General features: G+C 64.9%; 1 protein-coding gene across 1 annotated transcript in view; it reads right to left on the bottom strand.

The window, feature by feature from the left end:
* Nucleotides 1-19,371, bottom strand: part of ABLIM2 (actin binding LIM protein family member 2) — a 50,441-nt gene extending 31,070 nt beyond the window's left edge. The window contains exons 1-6 of the mRNA XM_056132922.1: nt 19,224-19,371; nt 4,912-5,055; nt 4,285-4,468; nt 3,604-3,719; nt 2,898-3,024; nt 1,529-1,622 (exon numbers count right to left, since the gene is read on the bottom strand). Coding sequence (XP_055988897.1) covers nt 1,529-1,622; nt 2,898-3,024; nt 3,604-3,719; nt 4,285-4,468; nt 4,912-5,055; nt 19,224-19,233 — 675 coding nt within the window. The 5' untranslated portion in view covers nt 19,234-19,371. The remainder of the gene's footprint in view (nt 1-1,528; nt 1,623-2,897; nt 3,025-3,603; nt 3,720-4,284; nt 4,469-4,911; nt 5,056-19,223) is intronic.
* Between the last annotated feature and the right edge of the window lie 673 nt (nt 19,372-20,044).

Below are 20,044 nucleotides of genomic sequence, written 5' to 3'. Positions count from 1 at the left end.
ATGCCACGGGCTCCTCTGCAGAGCCAGGTGCTGCCCGCCCCCGCACGGGAGGAGACTCGGAGCAGCGGGGGAGGCGTTCGCTGAGGCAGGCGCCCCAAAAGCCGCGTCTCCCACTCACCCAGCGCCCCGGTTCTGTGCTTGGTCCTGAAGGACCTGCCTGGCACCCCACTGCACACGGCCACCCCGCGGCAGGCAGCTGGGCCAGCACTGAGCAGGGCGGGTCTGCAGGGCTTTCTGGAATGTTCTTCACCGGGCTCTGCAGGTGCTGAGAGCTGGGGGTCCACAGGCCCTGCCCCGAGTCTGTTGCCCCCTAGTCTGCTTCCCACAGAAGAGACCCCACTGCAGGGGCCCGTGGGCACCCTTGGGGGTCCTTGGTGTCCACCTGGAATTCAGGTCAGAGGTGAGGTACCCAGGGGACTCCAGGGCTCCCGGGGGCCTTCAGGAGGGTCTCGGCCCCTGGGATATGGTTTACTGGTAGCCAGAGTGCCCCCCTGAGAGAGCCTGAGAACCTCTTCCTGGGAGCACCCCACTCTGAGCCTGGTGGCCCCCACATGAGGAGTCCGGCACAGGACCTCCAGCTCCACACCACTGTCCCCCCGGACCCGCTTGGCGGTCACTACAGAACCTCTCCCGCAGCCCGTGGCCAGGAGGGTCTAGCAGGCTGAGTGGACTTGCCGCCCAGTCCAGGGCTGACGGATGGACAGCATGTCGGTGGAAGGGACTAGGGACACTTGGTGGGAGCCGGAGAGCTGGAGGCCACTGGGGGCAGGAAGGGGCAGGGGGGCAGAGGCCTTGCACATGGCCAGCGGGGTGAGGTCCCACATCCCACAGGGTCCCCCAAGTACCGCCAGGAGCGATCCCTGAGCACTGCTGGGTTGGCACCCCAAGCCCAAACAGCAGAAACTGCTGGGTGCAGCCGGCCGGCCCCTGGGTCCGTGTCTCAGGAACACGGTACCATCCCCACCTGTGTCCCAGCCGGGTATCTGGCACAGAGGTGCACAGGCGTGCTGGGCCCTTCCAGACCCCACTGCAGGGAGGGAGGCAGAGGGGCTGCCCCCAGCCCAGGACAGACCCTGGGGGGGATCATGATGGGCGGGTAGGGAAGACCAGGTGCTCAGTCTCCTCCCTGCACCCCACCCCTGTGCCAGGGCCAGGAGCGGCCAAATGGCCATGGGCTGGAGGGAAGGGACCCCAGTTCTGGTAGACAGCTGTGCCCACAAGGAGCCCCTCTAAAGCGCTGAGGCCACTGTCCCAGGTCAGCCTGATCCTCACCCTTGGATCTCCACGAAGACGTGACCGGGGGTGGGGGGGGGACCTACCTAGCACCGTCAACTTGTAAGGGGCAAGGAGACAGCATCCAGGAAGGCTTCCCGGAGGCAGTGGCACACACTGGGTGGCCCTGGGAATCAGAACTGTGCCCCACGGCAGAACTGGAGGACGAGGTGGGCAGTGATAGTGAGGGGTCCCGATGAGGGGCTGCTCCTAACTCCCGGAGCTAGACTTGATGTGTGGGGTGCAAGTCCCCTACCTCCAGCACATGCCCAGTGATGAACTTGCCGCAGCCGTCACAGCGCACCCCGAACTTGGTGTGGTAGTCGGCCTCGCAGTAGGGCAGCCCATCCCTGCAATGAGAGGTGCCCGCTGGGAGCCGCCCCTGGGAGCCCCCGCCCGGGGGGTCGAGTCTGGTAAGTCTGGCGGTACCGGGCACAGCAGGACCCTGAGGTCTCCCACCTATTGGGGCCTCCAGACCCTCCCCAGAGCAAGATGTGCCCCAGAGAGCGGGCCCTCGTGGACGCTGGGGCAGGCACCATCAAGGGCAGAGGGCAGAGGGGTCAGGCCAGGCAGGGAGAAGCTGGAGGGAGAGTGGGGGGGTCCCGGGAGGCCGGGCTGCAGATGTGGGAGGCTGGGGAAGATGCTGCCGGCCCTCGGCCACCCGGAGCCTCGCCTGCCAGGCAGGGAGGGGGCAGGTGGGAGAGGAGGTGGGGCCCGGCCTGGAGGCACCCCTGCCCCAGCCAGGGCAAAGCTGACATCTCCATGGCAACACCGACTCCACCCCCCTCAGTGCACCAGGAGGCGGCTCATAGGGCGGCACTGGGCGCCTGCCCCCGGGCCATACCCCGCCCCCAGAGCCTGCAGCCATGACTGGGTCTGGGGACAGGGTTTCCTGCTGGGTCAGGGCCAGCCCAGGGGCCAGGTGCTCCCCTCATTTCCCCCAACGCAACCGAAACTGGCGCGTGCCTGGACGTGTGCTCTGACTTGTGTGCATATAGGTATGACATGAAGAAGGGCACGAACATATGTGAGTACAGATGCACACGTGTGCATGCATGCAGGCAGACGTGCATGTGTACACAGGAGCCCACGTGTGAGTGCATGTACAAGCTTACTCGTAGGTGACTATGCACATGTAGACTGTATGTAAGCATGTCTGTGGGCATGTGTGTGTCCATGGAAGTCCCAGGACTCTGTGGCATCTGTGGCACGGGCATGGGGAGACCAGGAGCCCCCCGACACTGCTCCGACCCCCGACAGGAGCGCCCACACTGCTCCAGCTGCCATGTGGCCCTGCTGGTGCTCTGGGGCCTCGTCACTGTCTAGCGGCGGTTCCCAGGGATGTGGACGGTCTTACACCTATATTCCCCCCACATGGCCGACCCGAGTTCGATTCCTCCGCCCCTCTCGGAGAGCCCGGCAAGCTACCGAGAGTATTCGATATGCCAGACACAGTAACAACAAAGTCTCCAATGGAGACGTTACTGGGCCCGCTCGAGCAAATCGACGATCAACGGGAGGGCCTTTACCTTTACCTTTACCCACCCGGCAGACTGTGCCCGGGCAGCAAGCACCCACCCGTGTGCCCCCTAACTGTGCGGGGGCAGGGGGTGGGCAACACTTACTTGCTGATGTATTCTGCATTCAGCTGCATCCCGCATGCCCGGCACCGGAAACAGCCCAGGTGCCAGTGGCGGTCCAGGGCCACCAGGGACTGGCCATCCTTGATCTCCATGCCACAGCCACCGCAGCCTGGGGAAGAGCAGCGCGGGGGGCTGGGGGCTGGGGCCCAAGATCCCCACGAGGACCCGTCTGCACAGAGGCAAGTTGGCTAATGGGGCTCACACAGCCTCGCTGCACGTGCCCACCGGGACCCCAGGTTCTGGTGTGTTCCCCCTCTTCCTGCCTAGCTGGGCCCCAGCGGGAAAGCAGAGTGGCGGACAGGTCACAGGGCCCCTGGGTGTGACGGCTGCCCCTACTCTGAGCTCCTGCCTCACCTCTGGCTCTCCCAGGCAGCCCACCAGGTCACCCCCACACTGACCACACACCTCACAGGAGGGACAGACAGAGCTGGCCCAGGCACACAGGTGGGAGGCAACGGGCAGCTGCCCGCTGTGACCGTGAGCCAAGGCTGCTTCCCTGAGCCCACTGTGAGGAGGTAACTGAAGGCTCAGCCCGCCTCTGTCCGCCCGGGGAGTAGGCAGGAGAGGGCAGGCGGGAGGGGGCCGGTGGGGAAGTGAGAAGCGGTCACAGGCACCCCCATTCTTCTACCCCCAGGCCAGGCCCACCACACTCCTGCCAGCAGAGTCTCCGCCCTGCAACCCCACTTACTCCAGAGGCCCTGGGCCGCGTGCGAGCCGCCTCCGGCCGCGATGGGCAGGGAGCACTTCTGGCACACACATTCCTTCCCATTGAAGGTCACACGGTCCCCAGGCGGAAAAGGGAGCCTGCACGGGGAGAGGGCATGCTGGAGGGGGCCTGTCCACCCGTCTGGGGCCGCGGGGGGCGACAGCTCCCTTGGGGCTCCTGATGGCACCACGGGGTGTGAACGTGGGCACTCTGGGGCATGAGCATGCGGGACCACGTGCCAGGCGTCCTCCGGCCAGCTCCTGACACCCTGGCTTCAGGGCCGACTGTGCCAACAGGTGGAAGGGACAAAGTGAAGAGGGCCTGGCGAGGGCGTCAGGGGAGGCCACGGAGAGGCCGGCCCTGCTATGCTGCGTGAGTGGCAGCCTCCGTGCAATGCCATCTGCACCCCACCAGGGCACCCACGGGGACGCCCCTCCCCCAGTCCCGCCTCTCCCCCTTCTCCCCGTGGCAGGGCAGGCGTTTTGTCCCAGCACTTCCGCTGCCCTCCAGGTGCCACCAGTTCTACGGGGAGGACTCAAGCCGCTGCTGCTTCCAGAGCTGTCCGGCCCTCTCGGAAGCCCAGTGCCTCGCGTCCGCTTCACACCAGGGCTGCAGGGCTGAGAAGGGGCGCGGGCCACCTACGGGGTCAGGCCGCACACGCACCGGCAGGTGGCGCACACGAAGCAGTGGGGGTGGTAGGTCCTGCCCAGCGCCGACACCACCTCGCCCTCGATGAACTGCTCGCAGCTAGAGCAGCGCGTGCCGTAGAGCCGCTGGTAGTCGCTGGTGCAGATGAACTCGCCCTGTCGCACGAAGAAGCCACCCTCGGCCAGGTCACAGCCGCAGGCTGGGGAGACACGGGCCTGAAGCACGGGCCCCCCCACCCGGAGACGCATCCCAGAGGGGCAGCACATGGTGGCCATCTGTGCTGAGGGCCAGCCTAGCCTCTGCCGTGCCTGGACCTGGCTGCTGGGCGTCCAACCCACCGGCTCCAGCTGCCGCACCCCAAACCTGCCCACATCAGCACAGCACCAGGATTGAGGCCCTTGGGTCCACGGAGAGCCAGGATTGAGGCCTCTTAGGTCACCAGGACCCCCCTCCGTCCCCCTCTGCCCCATTCTCCACCACCACCCCTGCCCACCTACCCTCTGGGACACATGCCCGCTGGGAACCCTGCCCCATGCAGAGCCACCCAGCACAGGTGAGGGCCTGATGCCACGCCCGCCTCGCCCCGCAGGTTAGTGCTGCTGGGGGCAAGATGGGCCACGGGGGGCTCGGGGGAGCGCTGACCTTTGCACACGAAGCACTTGATGTGGAAGTACTGACTCTGCACGCGCAGCACCTCGCCCCGACAGGGCGCCCCACACGTGCGGCAGAGAATGGCAGAGCCAGGCGGCTTCTCCTGGGCGCTGGACAGGGCCTGGGGCTCCGACACTGCAGGTGAGAGTGGCGGTGTGAGTGCAGACTCAGGCCACAGTCGTCCCCAGGAGCCTCCACTGCCCTGTCTGGCCAGCACGCCTCCCCCCTCAGAGCCTCAGGCTGGAACACCATAGCAGCGGTTCCCTGAGGGGTGGGGGCCGGAGGGCCGGACGGGTGCAGGGGATTACGGAACATCTCGGGGCAGGGGAGGTGGAGGCGAAAGAGGGTCCCCAGACCCAGACAGCCCAGGAGTGAGGCGATGGTCACTCCTGCCGCCGAGGGAGGACTCCCCCTTGACAGGCTGAGTGAATCAGAGGTTGCAATAACGCGCCTGGAGGCCCTGAATCCCATGGCCACTCCACACACGTGAGCACAACATGCACACACCAACACATACATACACATGAGCACACACATACATCCACACATATGCACATGAGCACATGCACGCACAGGTTTACACACATACACACGTACATACACACATGAACACACATGTATATGCATGAGCACATGCACGCACATTTCCATACAGATACATACAGATACATGCATGAGCACATGCACATGTCCACACACATACATGAGCACATATATGTACATGCCAACTCACACGGTACATGAACACATGCACGTACACATGTACATACATGAGCACACATGCATGAGTCTACATAGATGTGAACACGTGTACATACATGACCATGTTCACACGCACACTCACACATACATGCACATGTCCACGCATATGCATGTGAGCACATATATGCACACGTTGCACACATGAGCACACACATGCAGACACCCACCTGTATGCACATGAGCATACATATACACACGCCCACACATATACACACACGAGCACACAGATGCATACATCCATACATACATGCACATGACACATACATGCGCATGTCCACACACACGTGAAGAGATGCATGCACACATCTACACAAACACAGTCCAGACATATACACACATATACATGCCCACACATACGCACGTGAGCACACACATGCACACACACAAAGCTGCCGGGCTCTGAGACTCAGGCGCCCTCAGCAGGCCACTTTTCTATCCATGTCCCATCTGCCCCAGCCCGGCCCTGGGTCCAGCAGTGCCCCCCACCCGAGGGTGAGTTCTGGACCGTCGTCAGTGTCCTGCCCACAGGGTGGGCAGAGGAGGGACCAGTCAGGGTCACTGGAGGGGAGTCCTCTGGGCTGTGAGGGCACAGCAGGGACAATGGGAGCGGGCAGGAGTGACCTGTGTCTCCAGACACTCAGGCCTCGATCGACCACGAACTGCACCGGGGGAGCCTGTGCACCAGGACTTGGTCCGGCCCCGGATCCGGAATGAGTGCTGGCAGGAGTTCCCGCACAGCGGGCGCATGAACAGGATAAATGTCCACCGAGGCCCATAGCCATAGTCCCACCTACCCGGCACAGCATCTCTGATCAGCCCTGGCACGGCGGCAGAGGGCGAGGACTCACGCACGCCCCACCCAGGATGACCCCGGCATAAACAGGGGCGTGCGGCCCTGGCCTGGCAGGGGACACACCCAGCAGGAAGTCCCGGGGACATGCTGTGCCGACTCCAAGTCTGGGCTGGGGACAAACGGGCGTGAGTGGGTCTGAGGGAGGAGGCAGCCCGCTCCCCCACATGAGGACCTGCTGCCCTCGGTCCCTGCACCTGAGCGAGCCTCACTGGGAGAGTGCGGGGCTGGGCTGCCATCCAGGGGCAGCCATGGGGGCTGGTGTCCAGGAGAGTCCAGACTCCAGGCAGCAGTGCCCCGGGGTGCATAGGAGCCCAGCAGAGCTCCCAGGCCCCCAGGGTGCCCACAGCAGGGCGTGTTCCGGGACCCAGTAGTGTCGCCTGTGCAGGTCAGTGCACACGCCCACGTTTCCTCCACTAAAGGGGTGAGTGTTCCCAGAGCCCGGACAGTGGGGCCCCCACAGAACCATCCCCCCCAGCTGAGCACGGAGTGAAACCCAGCAGGCACAGCAGGAGCCTGGGACCAGGGCAGGGCTCCTTCCTGGTGGATGCCGGGATCCCCGGCCACGGAGCCAGCACCCCCGCCCATCCCCCTCCGCCGGCAGGCACGAGCCTGGCGGGAGCCCCCAGAACAGTGTGGGTCACTGTGGCTCCTGGACCCCGACAGCCACAGGCATGCGGCACCAAACGGCGAACAAGGAGACGTTTCTTCACGCTGCTGTGCACAGGCCCGTGTCTGTCACCCACAAATGCCCAGGCTCCTTGGCGCGGCTTCCCCGAGAACATGTGCAACCCCAGAACGCTGCCACCCCCAACCGACGGGTGAGGTCACTGAGGCTCAGCACCAGGTGGGGACTTGGGGTCCCAGCTGAGTGGCACACAGACACACCCCGCATCACCGCACCGCCGGCGAGACCCAAGGCCTGTGCCCACTTGTCGGGGACACAGCACACTGGAGGGCCCTAGAGGGAGACGCAGCTTGGAGCCAGCAGCCTCTGTTGCAGTGCTCACCTGTGTCAGACAGCATTCCTACGAGCACAGGTGGAGAGCAGGTGTGGACAACATACCCGCCCGAGGCTTCCACGCCCAGGGTGACAGCCCCTGCCCCTGCACTGTGACAGAGAGCAGAGAACTGTGGAGAAGCCAGGGCTGTGGCGCCTCCAGGAAAAGGACCTGTGTGTGGTCAGGGAGGGCTTCCTGGAGGAAGGGGTGTGGGCCAGGCAGGTGTTTCCAGAATTGTGGCAAGTGCAAGCTCATCTCACTTGCAATCCCAACCATGCAGCTGAATGAGTTGAAACACCCCTCCATGGCCCCAACCAACGGCATACTCAGAGCAATTTGTCTCCTTGGAGTAAGGAGAGGGGCTAGCTGTCACTTGGCACATCGGACAATGCGACAGTCAGTGTCAGTGTGTGTGAGTCACAGTGTCAGCGTGTGACACAGTGTCAGTGTGACAGTGTCAACATGTATAACAATGTGTGTGACAGTCACAGTGTCAGCATGTGTGATAGTGTCAGCGTGAGTGACAGAATCAGTGTGTGAGTCACAGTGTCAGCATGTGTGAGTTACAGTATCAGTGCGTGACAGTCAGTGTCAGTGTGTACAACAGTGTAAGCAAATGTGAGAGTCACAGTGTCAGCTTGTGAGTGTGAGCATGAGTCACAGTGTCAGTGTGTGGCAGTCAGTGTAGCGTGTGAGTCACAGTGTCAGCGTGTGACAGTGTCAGCGTGTGTGACGGTCTCAGTGAATGTGAGTCACAGTGTCAGCGTGTGTGACATTCTCAGCATCTGTGAGGGTGGTGGGAGCGGCTCTCGGCCACCCTTGTCCTTGTGGCAGGTCCTGCGCTTTTCCCAGCGCGGGGCCTCAGCCAGCCCCTCCCCCAACTCTCTGTGGCTGGGCGGGTGCTTGCTCCGCTCTGGCCCTCCTTCGGGGCAGTCAGGCTAATTATAACCCTCTCAAGCGGCCCAGCGCCGGGTCCTCCGGTGCCACACACCGCGGCCGACGGGCCTTTCCTTACCAAACTCCGACTGGCACAGGCTGAGCACAGGGGCCACGCAGCCAGGACTCTTGCTCAAGGGCTGCTGTGATGGACTCAGGGCACGGGACGGGGCTCCCAGGACCAGTCCTCAAGACCACCTCCAATCCAGGGCCTGCTGGCAGCGTCCTGGGCATGTCCCCGCTGCCTCACCGCAGCCAAGGACCCACCTGCAGCCACAGGTCTAAGACAGCAGCAGCCACGAGCCAGCAGCCCAAATGGGGCCTCCCCAGCCTCAGGGTCTGTGCCCCTCCAGCTCTGCTGCAACTCAACCACTCCGGGCAGTGACTCTGGGCAGCTCTGGGCAGGACACGGCCGGGCTGGGGGCCTCCGGGGTCAAGCAGTATCCCCCAGTGTGGGTGCTGATGGGCCAGGGGCTTGGGCTCACACGGGAAGAGTCAGCGGCCAGCGCCCTGGCCCAGCCCTGCTGACCACGTGCACGGACTCATCCGCCCCCTGATCCCTGGGGGAGCTCTGTGAGGGACTGGCATGGGGACCTGGTGACAGAGTGGCTGGCACCTCAGCAGGGACAGCCATGAGTCCGGGCAGCTGTTCCTGTGCCCCTCGGTCACTAAAATAGCCACAGCTCTGGCCACACCCGTTCGCCACAGCAGAGAGGGTTCTGTAATGGCGCCGGGTGGGCTGGGGGCCTCTGACCACCCCCAGGCACCCGGGCTGTACTCCTGGGAGACACTGAGGCAGAAGCAGGCAGGCGAGGGTGACAGGGGCTCAGCAAGGGGGTGGCCAGCTGTGAACGTAAGAGTGAGTGGGGGGAGGGGGAGGGTGGGCGGGGGGCGGGGGGTCACGGATGGCTGCTGAAGTTTCAGCTGTGACATGAGGATCCGCCCAGGCCACGAGGGGGCAGACGGCCCTTCCCTGGGCTGGGGTGGTGGCCGGCCCAGGGCTCCGTGTCTGCCCCTACCAGGCCAGGGCAGCAGCTGAGGGGCAGGGCTGCACAGGAACACACTGAGGGTCCCTTGCCTGGAAGACAGGAACAGGGCGTCACTGAGCTGGGGGTCACCAAGCTGGGGCTCTTTTCCTGGGATGCTTCCTGCCTCCCCTTCCAGGCAGCCCTCCGGGACAAGGTGGCTCATACCCAGGCTCTGGCCTCATCGACCTCCAGCTTGTCACAGTGGTGTGTCCCCGCCAATGGGAACAGTCCCAAGCAGGAGGAGGGCTGCAAAGCCAGCCCAGACCAGCCCTGACTCTGGGCATGGCCCCTGGAGGAGTCAGGGGACAGGGGCAGGGGACAGGGAGCAGGAGTCACGAGTCGGGGATAGGGTTGGGGCAGGGGCCAGCAACAGAGGCAAGGGACAGAGACAAAGGGCAGGGTGGGTTGGGGGCAGAGGGCAGGAACAGTGGACAGAGGACGGGGCGGGGATGGGGGCCAGGCCAAGGGCAGGGCTGCCCAGCTGATCTCAGCCTGGCTGAGACCTGGGCTCTGTGGCTGCCCCAGAATGCGGGCGTATCTCTGCCTCCTTGGCACTCGGGTGGAGTCGGGCTCTCCCTAGTCCTGGTGCCCAGGGATGGGGTGGGGACCCACAGGCCACAAGACTCACCTGTGGACCCAAATAAAGGGCCACATCCACCAACTGCCCCACCCCCACCTACCAACGCCTGCACCCAGCTCCCAGAGCCCACAGACAAACCCACACAAAGCACAGCCCCAGAGAGGATGCTGAGGGCGGCGGACGGAGGCCCCAACACAGGGACCCGCTCCCGGCTCCTCTGTTCCCACACGGGCTTACTGTGCTGCCCCGCCGGCCCCTCGCGGATGCGTCCTGTGCCCCCACACCCCTCCCGGCCCCGCCCTCTGAGACAGGCCTTTGGGGTGGGCAGGTCCAGCTCCCTGGAGCTTCACGTCACACTTGCTCAGGGGCAGCCGCGCAGACCCCAGGACACCTGCACGGCTGTCCTCTCACCTGGGCCTCCTGTCCCCCTCCATGCTCAGCAGCCACTGGACACGCCCAGTCTGTGCCCTGCTCCCGGGGAGCTGAGCTGGGGGAGCCCAGAGGTGGGGGGCGCCTGGTGCCCTGCCACTCCCTCCCCTGACGACCACCATAACAAGCGACAACACCTGGGACTCAAACTCAGAAGCCGGTGCTCTGGACAGCGGTAGGGCGGCCCCAGAGCCCTTGGGAAGTCTTTCCCGCCACTGCCACCCCTACCCCGTAGCCTGCAGATCCAGCCTTGGTGCCTGCGTCTGTCCCTCCTCTCACAGGGACCCAGACCCAGCTGGACCTCGGTGCACTGTGCACTGAGAGTCAGCGCTGGATTCAGCAGGGCCCCGCCCACCCCACACCAGGCCCTGCCCATGCCCATCCCGGTCCCGCTCACTGGTTCCTCCAAACCTCACCCATCTGCTCAGCCCATTTGGCTCCTGGCCACGCCTACCTCCCCCCACCCACACCCAGGCCCCAACCACGCACATCCCGCTCATCGATCCCTCCAAGCCTCGCCCACTCAGCTTCTGGCCACGCCCATCCCCCCAACCACCCACCCCCAGGCCCAGTTTACAGGCCCCGCCTACTCACTGTCCGGCCCCACCCACCCCTGCCCATTCAGGCCAGGCCCCGCCCACCGAAGCCCTGGCCCATCCCAACAGAGACCCCCAACTCCCACTGCCAGCCCCATTCCCCTCAGTTCCGCGTTCGTCATGGAGTGCAGAGAACCTGCGGCCAACAGCCAAGTGCGGGTCGCTCGGTGGTGCCCTCGGTGTGTCTGTCATGACACAGAAGACAGGACAACAGGGTCAGGGAGGGGCAGTAAAAAATGCACACACATGGAGAGACGTGCACATGCCCACAGGCACATGCACACGCCGAGCACATGTGCCTCACACAAGCACACGCATGAGCACACGCGGACGGCCTGCAGGAGGCACAGGTCCGGTGCTGGGACGGCCAGCCTGTGGCACAGATCCAGCGGCTGGGGTGTGCAGACCTGAGCGGGATGCCTCGGGAAATGCAGGTTCTATTCCTGGTCTGACCCTCTTTCCCGGAACTGGGACAGGAGGGCCGGGCCCCCAGGGTCTCTGTGCTGTGCTGGGACCTCCCCCCAGTGCCCTGAGGGTGCAGACCTGGTGTCCTCCGAGCAGCGTGTGTCCAGGCACCAGGACTTGTGGCCACCTCTCCTTGGGGCCTGACCAGTGGTGGCACCACCCACAGGGCAGGGCTTCAGGGGCTGGAAGCCAGAGGGGGCTAGAGGGTTGGCGGACTCCCAGGGCTGACTCTGGGAGTGGGCGGGTCTGGGACTTGAGGGTGGAGAGGATTACCTGCCTGGGGTCACCTGGGGGAGGCCCACCTCATGGGCAGGAGAGCCAAGGCTCTCCCTCCAGGAGACTCACTTGCCCCGCCACCCCCCCCCCCACAGTACTGCTCAACACACAGTCCCTCCCAAGTGGCCCTGGAGGAGACTGGGAGGGGAGAGGACAGCTCAGTGGTCAGGGGAGCATTGCTCTGAGGGTGCCGGTGGAAGGCGCAAGGGCCCACTGAGTGGGCTGGGCGGGGATGGGGTCTCCAAAGGCTGTGGCCTTGATGATCTACTCAGTCTGGGGCTCTGCATGGGCCACACATAGCCCCGATCCCCATTTCAGATACTTGGTCAATGCCACCTCCTGCCCCCGCCCTGGGGCCCTGTCCCACGGGACCAGTCCGCGCCCCGAAATAGAGCTTCCCAGAGTTTCTCCCTCCCAGCATGTCTGATCAATTCTCTGTCCAGGGCTCCCTGAGCAGTGCTCCTTGGAGGGAGGACAATATCTGAGTCCCCTGCCAAGCCTGGACAGGGTCCAACCACAGTGACACACTTCCCCCAATCCCAGAGCTGTCCCTGAGGGGTCCTTCATGTGGAAACACAGTCAACACAAATGACAGAGGACAGACACTGGCACAAGCAGGAGACTTGGGGGGAGGCCCCGCCACTGACGCCCCCCCCCCCCAGTCAGGCCCCGGGCAGGTATCTGTCCCACAGTCAGGCCCGGGACGTGTCTGTCCTCCCAAAGCAGTGGCCGATGCAGCCAGTGCCCCCGAGTCCCTTCCCCTCCCCCCAGGAGCCCAGACCCTGAGTCTCCCGGGACACGAGCTCGGAGGTGGCCGCCTGGACGCTACAGGTCATCTCCCTCTGACCGACGTGAGACCAGAGGGAAACCCGCCTCCTGTCCTGGAGTGTCCCCCAGCCAGGCGGCTGACACAACCCCGCAACACCTGGGCCCAGGGGACAGGGCCTGGCTGCTGCCCAGCGGCCGGATGCAGGTTTTTATTAGGCTGATCAATCCCTCCCTGGAGCTCTGTTCAGCGGCCGGCAGGCAGGTCCGCGGCCAGCACACCGGGTATATTTAGCTCTGCCAGAGCCCGGCCGGGGACAGCCCCTGCCCAGGGCACTCCTCATTCCTCCCGCAGCCATGGGCCAGGGCAGAACCCGGGTTTGTAAGCGTGGACAGAATAACAGTGGGGCACACAGCACACACACACGCGTACACGCGCACAGATGCATGTGTCTAGACAGCGGCAGCACACAGAGATGCACACTCACGCGGAACACACGCACACAGGGGCATGCGCTCGGCTGACACTCCATGCCCCCGCCCTGGGGCCCTGTCCCACGGGACCAGTCGGCGCCCCGAAATAGAGCGGGGGGAGTGGACAGCTGTCCTCAGGCGACTGGTCCTGCAGGACACACGCGCCACAGGCGCAGGAAGGGCGCAGCTGCTGCCCTCCCGCCTTGGCTCTTCCTAGGGGCCGCGTGCAGCTGCCTGGGGCCCGGCCGGCCCCATGGGACTCAGCCCCTCTGGGCCGCGGTGTCGCGGCACCCAGGCTGCACCCTCAGTGTGGGGGCCCAGCTCAGCCTCCGGCCTGCCAGCTTAGTCCTCGGTCCTGTCTGTGGGGGGGCGTGTGCTGCTGCGTCCCCACCCCACCCAGGGCCAGTCCTGACCCCGGTCTCCGGGGAGGCCCTCGACCACCACCACTGCTTGCTCTTAAGCGACCACTGGCACCCAGCCCCCACCACAGAGCTCAAGTCCCTCTGCTGGGGCCACACCTGGCGGTGCCCGGGGCTTCCTCGGCCTTTGCTCTCAGCGGTCACTCCTGGCACGGATCGGGGGACCTGGGGATTGAACCTGGGTCCGCCCCCTGTCCTATCTTCCAGGCAGCCGAGTCCTCATTGTGCCCCGAACACGGCAGACTCTTCCAGAAGGGAAGGGACAAAGGCCAGGCTGCCCACTCGGCGGCCCACTCCGCGCGTCACGGTCGCCCCCACCCAGGCCTGCTCCCGAGGGGGCCTCAGGGCAACCCTCCCGAAGGCAGTCTGAGGGCAGGCTGAGGGGACACGGAATCTGGAGGCTCTCGGCTCCAGGCAGGGCAGCCACCCACTCCCCAAAAGCGGTCAGAAGAGGCTGCTGTGGGTCCCCAGGGTCAGAGAGGCTTGTGTGGGTCCCCACAGGCCCGCTACAGGCTCAGGTGTGGTGTGAGCGGCAGTGCCCCGTAGGGGGCCAAGCCCTGCCCAGCCGTGCCCCTCCCTCCCGGCTTTCCTGCGGCTCCAGTCCCTCACCCCCAGCAAGGACGATGGAGGTGCAGCTCAGGGAAAACCAGCCCCCCAGCAGGAAGCCGGCGGGGGCTGGGCACCCTCCCACGCGGCACCCAGAGCAGGGTCACCCCAAGCCCAGAGGGCACCCCTGAGCAGCAGGCAGGAGGCGGCCAAAGCCCTGGGCTCCCCACCCCGCCCAGCAAGGGCTGCGATGCTGCAGAGGCCAGCGGCTCCGTCAGAGCAGCAGAACCTGGGGGCAGTCCCGGCCTGGACTCTGCCCGCCTCCCCTCTAGCCCCCTCCCCTCTTCCCAGCATCCGCTTCCCCTACTTTTGCCTGCAAGTTGGCTACTGCACACATCTGATGCTCGGGACAGCCAGTGCTCTGCACACAGCTGGTGCTTAATATAGTTGGTGCTCTGTACACAGCTGGTACTCAGCAGCCAGAACTGGGCACAGTGATGGGACACCGGCTGCAGTCTGCACACAGTCGGCGCTCAGCACACAACTAACGGAGGATCCTTCTGGAACAGCTCTGAGCCGGAATCCCAGCTGGCAGCCCTGGTCTGGCTGCGTGGCCAGCTCCCCTGGGAGCCCTCGAGGGGCTGTGGCTGGAAGGTCGCCCCACCCCATGCTGGGACCCCATGCTGTGACCTCAGGCAAGCAAGTCCCTCCCCGGGGCTCCCAAGGGAGGGCGCAGGCGGCCCTGACACCCAAGCCTCCTGCAGGCCTGGCCGCACCTGAGGCCTCGGGTAGAAACAGGCTCGGGTTGCCGCTGCCCGGGGCGCCAGGGTCCCAGGCAGCAGGGCTCATCGGGGCCAGCCCGGCTTTCCAGGGCAGCTCTCGAGGGTGGCCGTGCCACAAGCTGCAGCTGCCACTGATACTGCAGCAGGACACCTGTGCCCACCCTCCTCCCTTGTCCCCACTCATCCTCACACCCCCCAGCTGTCAGCTCTCCCGGACAAGGGTGCCCAGAAGGACTGGCAGCGGCACCCGTAGTGAGGGCACAGGCCCCCCTGGGAGTTCACCCAACCCCAAACTCAAGAAAACGATCGTGTGCCCGCCCCAGAGCCCACAGTACCTCGGGACCCTGGGGCAGGCATGGGTGGGTGGGGGCCCTCCTGCAGCTCCGGCCGGGGGCTGTCCCTGTGCCCATAACCTGGCCATAACGGGAGGTCCGAGCCCAGGGCAGAATCCCAGCGGGGGGTGCACAAGGCCCCATCCCGGCTCCCTTGCCCACTCGCTGGCCCCCGGCAGCCTCCGGCCCCGTGAGAAGGTGCGAGGACAGGCCCGGGCCAAAAAGGGGGCAGCAAGGCGGGGACCCCTGGACGAGGCGCCCACGCCCCCCACAGCCACAAGGCCCTCACCCCGAGGGCGCCACCCCCAACAGGACCCTGGCCCTCACAGGGCCTCTCCGGCATCACACTCACACAATCACTCACACACTCATACACACAGTCACACACAAACTCACACACACAATCACACATAATCACACACCTACAGCCACTCACACAGTCATACACATACACATACTCACAGTCATACACACTCATACACACACATCTCATACTCACAGTCACACATAGTCATTCACACACTCATACACACTCACAATCACACACACTCTTGCACGCTCACACTCATATACTCATACCTACTCACAGTCATATGCTCATACACACAGTCACACACTCGTACAGTCACTATCACACACTCAGTCATACACAGTCACGCACACTCATGCTCACATAGTCACTCAGTCACTCACAGTCACACACAGTCACACTCACACACTCATACACCGTCACACATATCTCACATTCACACACAGTCACATACAGACTCACATACACACTCATACACACTCAAACACACTCACAGTCATACAATCACACACACTCATACACCCATACTTACACAGTCATTTCGTCACTCACACACACAGCCACCCACACACTCACACACTCATACACACATCTCACACTCACAGTCACACACAGTCACACATAGTCACACACTCATACACTTACACATACTCGCACAGTCATTTCGTCACTCACACACAGTTACACACACACTTATTACACAGTCACTCTCACACGCAGTCACTCACACACACCCATACACACATCTCACACACAGTCATTCACACACACTCATACACACATCTCACTCACTCACACACATTCATAGTCACTCATACACAGTCACACACACTCACACTCTCATACACACACTCAGTCACACAGTCACTCACACACTCATACACACTCACACAGTCATACACAGGCACACACTCATACACAGTCACTGACACACAGCCACTCACACACATACATATACATACTCACACACAATCACAGTAAGTCACAATCACACTCACACTCACAATCACACACCTATTTACAACCACACTTACACTTACAACCACACATATTCATTCTCACACACTATCTCACACACACAATTACAGTAAGTCACTATCTCACACTTACAATAACACATTCACTCTCACACACTATCCAACACACACACTCACACAGTCACTCACAACCTCTCTCACACAAAATGAGTCTCTCATACAAAATCACACACAGTAAGTCATAATCACACTCATACAAATCACACAATCACTCACACAATTACACACTCACAATCATGCACCCACATATTTACAACTACACTCAGTTATAATCAGACACATTCACTCGCACACTCTCACACACAATCATATACTCACACACAATCACACACTAACAATCACACGCCCAGTTACAACCACACACAATCATACACATTTATACACATTCACACTGACACACTCATACACTTACCCATCACACATAACATACGTACATCACTCACACATACATACTCAAATATCACTCATACTCACTCACACACTCACCTACACGCAGACATCTCAGACCTATTTACATCCTCATTTATACCTCTGCTCACACACACACACACACACACACAGAGCAAATGACCCCCAGGACCCACGTGCTCTGGAGGAACCGCCCTGGAGCCTGAGTCTGGACCCTCCACAGACCTGAGCGAACAATCACCTGCTGCTTCCGGCCTAGGTGAGCAGGGTTCCCGCCACCCCTCCCCCCCAAGGCTGTGCCCTCCCCGTGGCTCCAGGCACTCAGCACCGATCTTGTTTTCCAAATCAAACTGGGTGTAAGTGCTTCCTTCTCCCGGACAGTGCCAACACCCACACAAGGCGGGGCCCCACGTGCAACTCACGCACAGGCACGACCTCGGGCCCACGTGATCCACGCGGTGCTGGCGGGGCCCGAACGTGCCCGGGCTTGGGGGAGACACGCACCTGTTTCAAACTCTGGGCCAGCGGCCACCAGAGAAGGGCCTGGGCTCAGGGTGCCCCCAGCATCCCAGACAGCCTCAGTTTCCCCCTCTTGGACCACTCTAGCCCCTCAGTGCTACATGGGCCTGAGCCATGACTGTCCTCACAGCAGGAGGTAGCAGGGCTCCTTGTGATGGTCACAGGCCTGAGGTCCCCATCCTAGAGGGCAGGGGGGTACCCAACATCTGTGTCCCATGCTGCAGTACTCCCTGGGGGAACTGCATGCGGCTGCACCCTGACAGGCCTCTGGTCACTTGGGGCTGCTGCCTGGCAGGCCACAGCCTCAGCTCAGGAAGCCCCTGACCCCCGGCTGAGTCTGGCAGCCCCTCTCTGGGCCCCGGGGTGACCACCAGGACCTGTCAGGGCCCAGGTCCCACACGCTGGTGCACACAGAGCAAAGTGCTCCCTTCCCCACGGGGGAGACTGGGGCCCAGGACCCTTTGAGGCTTGGGCCTGGGGGGGGGGGGAGGCGACGCCCCTCTCCAGGGAGCTGCTTAGACAAGCACCGGCCACCGGCAGGGCGGCCCTGGGGCGGCCCCCGGGACCAGTGGCTGAGGGGAGGGCTCAGCACTGCAAAGGCAGGCTTCAACGGGGAGGGTCAGGCGGGTCCTGCAGGGCCCCCAGGCTTGGCCAGCTCTGCCATGGGCAGGGCTCCCAGGGGTCAAAGCTGAAGGGACACAGCCGAAACGCTCTGCGGAGAACCCACACACCCCGCAGTGTGCCAGTGCCCACCTCACAACGGAGCTGTCCACACCAGACACCCCTGGGATGGGCGCAGGACCACCCGCAGACCAACTGGCACCTTCCCGACTGTGCCCATCTCCAGGACAGCGAGTGGGGAGGGGCGGGGGGCGTGGCGGCCGGCCGGGCCCACGGCGGGAGGTATCAATTATACTCCAGAAAGCATAGGATTACTCCTGCGCCCCGCCACTCGCGCACCTGCCAGAACCTCCGAGCAGGGGCTGCCAAGTCCGGGGGCGCTCTGCTCCCCAACCACCTCCAGGCACCAGCTTGGCCATCCCAGAAACCGGCTTCCAGAGAATTCCGCCTCCACCGCCGTTTGCTCCAGCCCTCGCGGCGCCCACTGCCGCCCCTGGGGTGGGGCTGTCCCCGCCGGAGAGGGAGGGGTCCGCCCGCACCCCGGCCGCGCGCCCCAGGCAGCGGCCCAGAGCCCCGCGCACCGAGCGCAGGGCCCCGCTCGGCCCCGCCGCGCTGCCAAGTCACGCCGGCCGGCGTGCGTGCCCGCGCCCCACGGACGGGCTGGGGATCTCCGGCGCCCGGCGGCTCGGAGCCGGGGTGCGGGTCCCGGGCCGCGCTTCTGCCCCCGCGCCCGCCGGCCCGCGCCGCGCCCCGCGGCCGAGCGCGATTTCGAGACGCGGCGCGGGCGGCGCGGGCGGCGCGGAGCTGCGCCGGGGCGGACGGGGAGAGACCCCGGGGCGGGTCTCGGGCGGGGGCCGCGGCCTCGGCGCCCCCGGCCCGCGGGTCGGCGACCCCGCTCCGCGCGTGCCGCACGGTCGCGGAGCCCGACCTCGGCGCGGACACCGGGACGCGGCCACCTCCGCAGCCTGCCGCGACCCAGTCCCGGCACGGCGCTGCAGAGACGGGCGCGCCGGACAGCGGCCACCCGGGCGCCGCGGCGGGCAGCGAGCGGGCAGCGCCCCGGCCGGCACGAGCCGACCCGAAGTTGGGTGGAGCCGCGGGGGTCTGCGGCCGCGGGCGGCAGGTGCAGCCCCGGCCCGCCCGGCGCCGGCCCTCGCGCGCACTCACCCGCACTCATCTCCGCGGCAGCTGCAGCCCCGCAGGCGCGGCGCCCGCAGTGGCCAGCTGGCCCCCGGCCGCGCCGGTCAGCGGGTGCGCGCGGGGTCAGCGCCCGCCTGCCGCCCGCCCGCAGCGCCGCCGCAGCCCCTCGGGCCCCGCCTCGGCCCCGCCTCGGCCCCGGCCCGGCCCCGCCCCGCCCCGCCCCGCCCCGCACCGCACCGCGGCTCCGCGCGCGGGCCCCTGGGAAGTGTAGGCGCCCGGCCGCCGTGGCCCCGCCTTCTCGCGCCCGGCATCGCGCGGGATGACTACAAATCCCAGCATGCCGCGCGGCGAGCGCGGTCGCAGCGGAGCGCCGCCGGCGCTGCGGCCTCCCGGCGCTGGCGCTGGCGCCGGCGCCTCGCGGGGTGTCTGCTGGGCTGTGCCCGCGGTCTGCGGGTGGCCAGTCTGCGGATTTCGGGAGGCTGGTGAGCCTTGAAGACCTGGCCAGAGTCCCCGGGTGCCCAGGCTGCCGTGGAAAATGCGGCGGGGCGGGGCACGCGGTTGGCCCCGATTGCCCGGCGAGACGCAAGCGGCGGGGGGAAAAGAGGCGCAGGACCCCGGCGCCCCTGGAGGGGCGTGGACACCTCCGGCCGTGGCTCCCCTGCTGCTCTGGGACGCGGCGCCCTGCCCGCCGGGTCGGGGACAGCGGAGGGACCGCGCGCTGCACCCGACACGCCCAGCGGCGGCGGCGGGTCCGAGGTGCCGGACTGGGGGAGCACTTGGCCCTGGTGCCCGGGCCCAGGCCGGGGGTCCTCTGGGCAGAACGGAACCCTGGAGCCCCAGCCCTGTGC

The sequence above is a fragment of the Sorex fumeus genome, unplaced genomic scaffold (assembly GCF_029834395.1).
Source record: "Sorex fumeus unplaced genomic scaffold, SorFum_2.1 ptg000095l, whole genome shotgun sequence".
NCBI lineage: Eukaryota > Metazoa > Chordata > Mammalia > Eulipotyphla > Soricidae > Sorex > Sorex fumeus.
Note: the sequence above shows the minus strand (reverse complement) of the source record. Positions and strands in the feature narration are given on the sequence as shown.